Source organism: Dreissena polymorpha, chromosome 9 (assembly GCF_020536995.1).
Source record: "Dreissena polymorpha isolate Duluth1 chromosome 9, UMN_Dpol_1.0, whole genome shotgun sequence".
Lineage (NCBI taxonomy): Eukaryota > Metazoa > Mollusca > Bivalvia > Myida > Dreissenidae > Dreissena > Dreissena polymorpha.
This window is the reverse complement of record NC_068363.1, coordinates 2,621,409-2,630,611: the sequence shown is the minus strand read 5'-3', so window position 1 is coordinate 2,630,611 and position 9,203 is coordinate 2,621,409. Positions and strand designations below refer to the sequence as shown.

The 9,203-nt window shown below is 32.4% G+C and overlaps 1 protein-coding gene across 2 annotated transcripts; it reads left to right on the top strand.

Annotated features, from left to right (window-relative positions):
* The first annotated feature begins 1,371 nt into the window (after positions 1-1,371).
* LOC127846391 (uncharacterized) lies at positions 1,372-7,380 on the top strand. 2 transcript variants are annotated; one of them, XM_052377604.1, is made up of 5 exons: positions 1,372-1,472; positions 4,794-4,908; positions 6,076-6,158; positions 6,338-6,444; positions 7,271-7,380. In XM_052377604.1, the coding sequence occupies exons 2-5, from the start codon at positions 4,823-4,825 to the stop codon at positions 7,331-7,333; spliced, it is 339 nt and encodes a 112-aa protein (XP_052233564.1). In that variant the 5' UTR covers positions 1,372-1,472; positions 4,794-4,822; the 3' UTR covers positions 7,334-7,380. The 2 variants fall into 2 exon arrangements, with proteins under 2 accessions (XP_052233564.1, XP_052233565.1); XM_052377605.1 differs by lacking the exon at positions 1,372-1,472 and adding an exon at positions 4,089-4,180.
* Positions 7,381-9,203: the final 1,823 nt, after the last annotated feature.

Below are 9,203 nucleotides of genomic sequence, written 5' to 3'. Positions count from 1 at the left end.
CGAGATGTACTAGATCTTAACACTGGCACCAGCCTGACCTTAGCATTACCAGGCGATCTACCCAGTATAAATTATACAGGCAACAACGTTCAAGCTTCTCGGACACAAGTTATTTATGCCATTGTTACAATTGTTTCCAATTTACCGACGCATAGCACAACGATTAATGTACAGATCTGGGCGCCAAGTTTAACTTTAAACACTTATTGTTAAACTATGTATATATGGTATTAGCGTCATTTGAATTGACATTTTAATAGATAATAAAAATTATTGATGGTTAATTATACAAACAGTCGAATAAACGGTTTAACTTTTTAGCTGATTATTGTTAATTGTTTAATAAAACAATTAGCAACCAGTTAACATAATTGATGTAAATATAGATATCAGGTTAAACCCCGTTTGCAATTTTTTATTATTTTGTTATGTAAGTACGATACTTGTACTTCGTTAATGTGTATAATTTAAGAATACTGTTCAACATGCCACTCAACATGCCACTCTCAAATTAATGTTAGTATTACAAAGTGTATCCGAACGATTCTATCTGCATCACTTGATGCTTGCAATGCTTGTAATATGACCGAAGGCCTCGTATGCCAAATAAACCGAGTTGTAACGTTCTTGTTGTGTATGTGTATACTAATTAGGACCAGCTGTTGTTCGCTAGAGTTGAAATAAATTCGTTGATAAATCTGTTTAGTCATGTATACCGAGGTAAATGTCAGAAGGGTTCCGTCAAAATTGGCTGGGTAAATAATAATCCTATACAATTCTATAATAGTCCTATATACATTGTTAAAAACAACGTACCCCGTTGGATGTTTCAATTCAACATTATAGCCAATAAAAACATAAAACTCAGTTCTCCCGAACAAATTGCTACTCGTTGGTTGCTAATTGGACCCATTTTACGTCATTCAGCTTCCAACAGCGTTGAGCAAAAGCAATCTTGAACACTTTAAATAAAGCGAATAACGATATAAGATTATTTGATCGGTGTAAGGTCAATACAATCTTATCCTCTTTTCGTTTCGTATGTCAATTGTTTGCATTGCATAATTCATTTAACATAACATTCATCGACTTAATGTTACAAAACAGACAAACAAGTGCTCTCAATTAAGACCTCATCTAAATTAATATCACGTTCTCCGACTCATATTAATCTGCAAAAGGGAAAACATACATATAGTTTCGCCATTTTGTATTTGAATTACTGTCTTAATACGACACTTAATGTATCACGTTTATATGGCATGCAATCTGTTTACCTAAAGCTAAACGAATATAATTCGATTATTCATGTTAAACTGCCATCAGCCTGCATAGTTTAAAACCATTTGATTCCCATAAATTGTCACCAAAGGCACGAGCACGCATCGGTGAAACGTGCGAGTTGTCTATAAATACTGTCGAACACATAACAGGATATCGCATTCAACAGATAACTAATATCAGTGTAAGAGGTAAGTTTGTTTGTTTCTTGTGAAAATATATATCATATAAGCATTCTTATAAAATAATTTAAGTGTAATTAGTTTCAAATATAACTCATGTTGTGAAAAAAAACATCAAACACAGCTTATACGAATTGAAATGAACATAAAGCAAATTAAATATATTAGACTTTTAGATATAATTTTAGTTATAAAAGAACATTCACAGACGCCTTATAATTAACCACCAAACATACATTGATTATAAAATTGATGATTTAGTACATTAGCAATCAAAGAGATAATGAATTAATTTCAAATATATGCTAATGTGTTTTCGAACACAAAAATAGGCTGTTTCATTGGGTTGTTGTTGCCTTATTCCTTAATGTTATATTTAAAACGTTACGATTATATCAGTGTTGTACAATACTTGTTTACTGCACTGCAGTCTATAAAACATAAAACGTTATTTTAGAGAATATTGAAATTGTGATCTTGACTTTGTAAATACACTATATTTTTTACAAACAAATGACACAGTTTTATGAGCGATACCTTTATTTAGAACGAGAAGTAAAAGGAAGAAACATTTCAGTATGGAGTAGACAAATGGCAATTGAGATATTAAAATTGATAAAAATAGTAAAATTTATTTTTACATTTTAATATTCAAATACCATCAAATTACAAATTTAAGTATATATTAAATACAGACGCTCATTGCAAAAAACAACGTGTCATGGTTGCCAGTTAAAATTGACTTGTACATGCGTGTACTTGCTTACTACGTACAACCATCCGCTCTGCGTATCCGCTTAAAGTAAAGGCCTTTCGGCCACCACCAACGCCGCTGCCGCCGCCGCCACAATCGCCGCCCAAAACATGGCAATCGATGCAACCGCCGTCGCGTACGCCGTTTTGGAGAGTTAAGTCCATTTACTTATTCGCCCATAACTTGAAATGTATTGAACTACATTGAGTTACACGTTACACTTCAAAGATATAATAATATAATAAAGTCTTTGTTGCTATTTAAGAACTTTTGGTAACAAACTGTTAACATAGTTATCACAAAATTGTTAAGATCAGTGTATTAACAAACCCCTACCAAAATCGTGAAACGATATATAAACAAACGGAAAATGCCAATTACCTATTAGATACGATTGAAGGCGGCAGACTTGACCGCAACAGAAATAATGTCATACGGGTTGTTAGCTTTATCTTGATATTTGATTTTCAAATAGGCATCAATGCACATCGCAAAACGACGAAATCGCAGCTAAAAGATAAACGATCAAAAAAGCATCTGTTAAACTTTAAGCAGTAATGAGTAAACACTTTTTTAAAGAATTGATAAACAATTTAAAACAAAAATATTGTTAAGTGGAAAGCATTAAATGAGAAGAACGACTTGCATTCGTGTGAATTATCTATCGTAAAATAAAAGGCTTTTCACATTTGTATAATGAAAATAAAAAAAGTTATTTGAGTAGATAGACAAATAGAGAATAATAGGTTAGTGTTGATTGTAGATCAGGTTTATCATGCGAGGCTTAGAAAACGAAAAGCACGAGCCTTGGCGAGTGCTTTTCGTTTTCATGCCGAGCATGATAAACCTGATATATAATCAACACTAACATATTATTCTATTTATCCCACTTTTTATTTAGTAAACCTTTTTATTTAAACAAAATGAGTTTAACTGGATAATTTCCCGTTTTCATGAGTGTTTGTCGTACTTTGATAATGACTGTAGTGAAAACAAGATCAGTGTATTACTCCGCGTTCCAAAAATAACCGCTGATCAAATGATCATTTTTTTAACTCAGAATATCGTTCTGTGACAAAGAGTCGTGCGTTATTAATTACACTTTTATTCATATTGAATTGCAAATCTTAAAGTTTTATAACATCAATATAACATTAATTTGTTATATACAAGGAACTACATTTATTGACAACGTAGCCTAACAACGTAGCACGTGCCGTTGATTATAGATGAAATTTAATAAACGGGCCTTTAATCAACCGTATTCGCTGTAAAAGTGGGATTAAAAACTTTTCTATAAATTATGATAATATAACATAACCCCGGTAGTGTAATTAAGGATATAGAGTTGATGTAAACTTTGAACCGGCAAATAATATGCGTCTATTCGTTAAATATTGTATTTCAATAAAAAAATACAATACCTGTTTATATGTCGCTTCGTCGTTATGGAGTTTAGTAAGCGTTACGTTTTATACTTCGCAGACGCGTAATCTGAATACGTCAATTCAACATTAAAACGCCCTTTACAAATCATGAAATACTGTTAAAAAATCATGTGCGCTCATTAAATTTGTAGTAACATCCATCATTTGCTCATTTGTACCAGTGCGTTCAAGTCGCTTATTATAAACGGAGACGTCGCCGTAAGATACCGTTTACAATAGCGACAGAAGCGGCGAGTTTGCATGTGAGAAAAACTACACTCTTTAGTTGAGAATTGCGAAACGTAACATGTACTTGGTTAACACATTGTTGATTTAATTAATTAATATTTTTGAATTGTGGTTGGTAAGCGAGCAATTAATCAGAAATAGCATGTCTGTTTACTGCGCGAATAAGTTTCTAGTAACTTCTTTCCAAAGGACTATATTAAGAACAATACTTTCGTGGTTAAGTCACTTAACATCGGACTTTGAAAATACAAATCACGGAAAGACTAAATAAATCTTTTTGATTTTAGGTAAGAATTTTACTTTATTGACATTTGCTTTTTTCCTATTTATTCTTATGTTTATTTATTGTTAAAGTCACTTCTTTATAAATCACAACCACTACTTTATGAAATTATGAACGTATATCTCAAAATATTTATTATGGATTGAGTGTACATATTTGTATAATGATTCTTGAGTTGCGTACAATAAGTGCATTTTTATATAATGAGATATCTACCGTGAATACTATTTTATTTTATTTTTTAATATTTAATTTGTCCAAATCAACAAAACAAAAATATGTAATTTTTTATCTACACAATTTTCTTTGTTTAATTTAACTTTCGTTTTAAAACATCTATTTGGTATGTACCTATTTTCATTCATTGAAGACGTTATATTTGGTTAAATGTTTAAGTATTTGTTCGACGTCTTTTGATATATTTCATTGACGTGTATTTAAAGTATTTGCTAAACATCTTTTGATAAGTGTCATTTACACATTGAATATTTACTCTTTACCAGAAAGACTTATTGGATTAAGACATTGTTCAGTTTTTCTCACAAACAATGTCTTTAAGGCTAAAGATTGTTTTATTTAATTCAGATATTGCACACATATGCTAATTTGTTTTGTAGATATTGCACTTACAGGAATCAACTGAAACATGAAGGTGCTCATAATAGTTATTTTGGTAGCCATGGCTATTATGCCTTCGGTGGTGGACGGACAATACTCTTGCTTGAACTTAACGTGAGTTCTTGCTACCAGTTAAAATTAAGAAAGAGTCATTAAGGACGTACACGGAAGTTTAAATTAGTGTATGTTACTCACAGAATGCAATATTGTGTGTTGTTTGTTTGTTTGAGTCATCTTTTGCTTTTATAAAAACAATGAAATATCAATCCAGCGTAACAGTTGTTTTGTATTTGACTGAGGCATTAAATAATATGAATATAGCAACAATTGGATGAACCACAAATATATCATTAAGGACAAAAATGAGTAAAAAAAAGTGAAAAAACTGATTGAAGCAACTAATATAATATATATATATTTGTATTACAATTCAAATTTGCTTTCATGTCAATAAACATCAAATGGATATCAACAGTGATCATTGTTTTGGTGAATTAAAGTAATACATGTATCATTTATGAATTTCCCGATTGCAACGTCCTTACATTTATGTAAAATAATAGTTTCTTGCTTGTGACGTTGCTCCACATAATTATATCTATGTCAACCAAATTTGCCCAAACAATTCATGGTTTCCCCCCCCCCCCCCCCAAAAAAAAAAAAAAAGAAAGAGGAAGAAAAAATAGTTCAACGGGGTCATTTGTTTTCAAATCACAGTTAAACTCCATTTAGAATAACAAAATAAAACTCGCAGTAAAATATATCGTCTGTTTTTCCCATGATTCAAGATATGCCATGTCGTAACAATCACGCGATAAAAAAAAGTATTTGTGGTTTAACAAATGATAATAGATTCTGATATCCGCTTCGTTTAGGGAGCTTTAATTGTTTTATCATTTTTAATTCTTCATAATACGTTATTCCTTTTTGTTATTCCATTATTTAATATCCAACCCGTTTTTGAATCGACAATCCAAAATATCATGCGTATGTTGCGAAGACGGTGTTACAGTAAAAACAGTTAAGTTACATTTTCGTAAAACTTAACTGCCACGTACATCCTGAAGCACGAAATTAAATTAAAGTAAGAAAAGCAGTACACTTACTTCAATAAAACGTAAATGAAAAAGAAAAAACAACAACACAATTCAAATGTAAAATGTACAGCCCAACGTGTGCGCTTCCCGCTTTAATGTAAACCATGCCGTATGAAAATGGACGTACCGATGCGTATTAACATACCTTTTATTTTCAGATTAATTTATGTTGGTGTGTTTACAGAGATTGTCAGTGTGGGAATGTGTGCGTTAATGAACTAGACAAGAGCTGCGAGGGACCCAGAGACTCGTGCAGGTGCAAACCTGGTACATTATATTGCTTTATTTATACTACCTTATTGATATTTGTTTGATGTAGTGTAAATAACACGTGCTATCATTGCTGTTTATGAGGAACATTGATACGCAAGTATTGTACATTGTATTTACATTTTACTAGTTTTCTGCAATAGATAGGCGACGTTTAATCCACGCGGTTGTTACAGGTTGTTTGGTGTTCGACCTGTTCATCAAACCTGGCGAAGGAAGACGCGTGTATGGCAACACTTGTCGCTGTCCTCTCAGCCCCCAGGCATCCAATGGGGTGTCAGCTGTAAGTTAAAGCAAAAATTACGCTAATATTATGAACACTCAATATCGGATATCCAAACTTAAATAACCATATATTTCGGTTGTAAACATAGTATTGTAAATAATTTATATAATATTCATCGCGATTTGAAGAATGCGTGATCGAATCCCGCTCTCCAACCAACTTAAATACATATGAGTCGCGTTCTGAGAAAACTGCGTATAATGCATGTGCGTAAGGTGTCGTCCCAGATTAGCCTGTGCAGTCCGCAAGTCTAATCAGGGACGACACTTTCCGCTTTTATGACATTTTTCGTTTAAATAAGGTCTCTTTATAGCAAAAATCCAATTTAGGCGGAAAGTGTCGTCCCTGATTAGCCTGTGCGGACTCCACAGGCTAATCTGGGACGTCACTTTACGCACATACATTATGCCCAGTTTTCTCAGAACGCGACTCATATTATAACAACCCGTTACGGGCGTTTGTAAAATGAGGTATGAATAAGGAAGACTTGGTAAATATTTTGTCCCAATGTTTGATTGTATTGCAAATCTGTAAACAAACAGTCGCACATTCACTATTATCTTAAAACAGAATGGCAGTCCATTTTATGTTAAGTTTATAAGTGTTGGTCGGTAAGACAAAAGTAATTGTTATTTTACGATATGTTGTACCTTTGTCAGTGAACGAAATTCCAGTATGTCAATGATGGGTGTTTGAAAAAATAAGTTTGTCAAAATATACTTGACCTATAGATATGCAAATGATTTATTATGTGCCGACACTTAGTTAAGACCTTTGCAACGTGTGCAGTTGATTTGAGTATTTTACACTTTTTTATCCCCAGTGTACCAGGGCTGCATGGAGGGGCCAACCAGCTGGAATCCCTACCTATCCCACCTCATGTTGACCACCCAAAATGTTTGTCATAATTCTGAAATAAAATCGGTCTCCCTGTTTTGTTTCTGAGTTATCACAAGTTTCCAATTATATTTATATATATATTTATATGTATATCTGGTATTGAAAATGAAGTGATAGCTGTCTGCAATGATGTTTGTACCTGGTATCTATCACCACAACATATACCGGTACATCATTAACACAATACACAATTATAGAATATATGAGATCGCTTATACATCCCATTATGTCAGCTTTAATTATTCTTTTTGACATTAAACATATCCAAGAGTATAGGAAGATTAAGATATGAATGAGAGAAATTCTTGTGAACGCCCGAAAGTCACTTTGAAGCAGGTGCATAATTGCCTATACAATAGATGGAAAAGTATACAAAACAACAGGTAACATAAACGCACATTTTGGAAATATTATAATAGTGAATGGAGTAATTGAAGGAATTGATCACGATGTTCACTTTTTATGACATTCATCTCATCTGCAATCAGGTCTCAGTGTCAGATGTTTGTAGGCCATGATAATGTCTCTGAAGGATGTCTTCTTCAACGGGCTGTGGCTTTATTATTCTCCATAATCCTATCTAAAACAATTTTCGCACTTTCAACGTTTTTTTAATTAGATCTCAAATTGTATAACTTGGTGTCATATTTTAACTACCGCATTAAGAATGTAAATGCTTATGCAAATGCAAGCCTTAAACGATAGTATGCATAAGCATAATTTTGTAATTGCTTATGCATATACGTACTGCTAATTACTTTCATATCAATTCCGATAGACACACACATAGTTTTTTTGTTGTTTTTTTAATAAATATTCTTTTTTAAACAATCAAGTTTTAAATATAAACTTTGACAAAAATCAATATTAAATTTATGTTGGCATAGAACAGCCTTACCATAAGTAGATACTGAGCAGAAAGTTTAAAGTAACAATTTTACTTCTGCAAACTAATTAATCACAGTTCTATATTTTCTATTGATTATAACATTTTAAAATTCAATGAAATAATAATGTAAAATAGTGATGTACATGTGTACGGTACATTTATTGTGACTGCTAGATTATCACATATCCTACTTACTTAAGTGTATCGCGATATCCGACAAAGTTGATAGTAACACGTTAGTATTATTTATTCTTGATAAGTTATGTCCAAAGTCGTCCGCAGCATGTTAAAAACGCGTGTTGTGTAGTTGTAGTCGTTTTTATGGCTTTGTTAAGTCAGTATCTTCTATTGTTAAATACTTGTTATTACGAGTCTTTTGAAAAACAGTTCTCGTCGGGTCTATCGATATATCTTAATTAAGCAAATTTCAGCTCGATAATTTATTCACCATGCACACAATAACACGTTTATCTTCGTTATAACTCCTTAAGCCTTAAGTAAAATTATAATCTTGGTGTAAGTTTAAGGTACTTTCAATAAAGAGTTTCGTATAGCAGGTACGCCTTTCATAGAAAAGATTCGATAACGCTGGGCGATCGCTGGACTACAAAACGAGGATCGTGTATTAGATTCCTTAATTGTCCACATAACTGTTGTATGGACAAATCTTCAAATTATTATTACGTTCATGATGAACTATAATTCGAAAATGTCAGTTGTAAGTTAATAAAGACAGCACGGGCACTTAATTCTGGTATACCAGATGAATCATGCAAATTGTTTACAAGTTAACTGACCACGTGGTATGAGCGAAATACTTTTGAAACACCCAGAAATAGCCTTAGACATCTTGAGATACACTCCACTCCACATATTCCACTTTGGTAGAAGGCCGTTGCTTAATCTGAGTTATGAATTAGATGCAGATAAAAAAATGTATGGATCATATATATTTGATTGGTCAAAA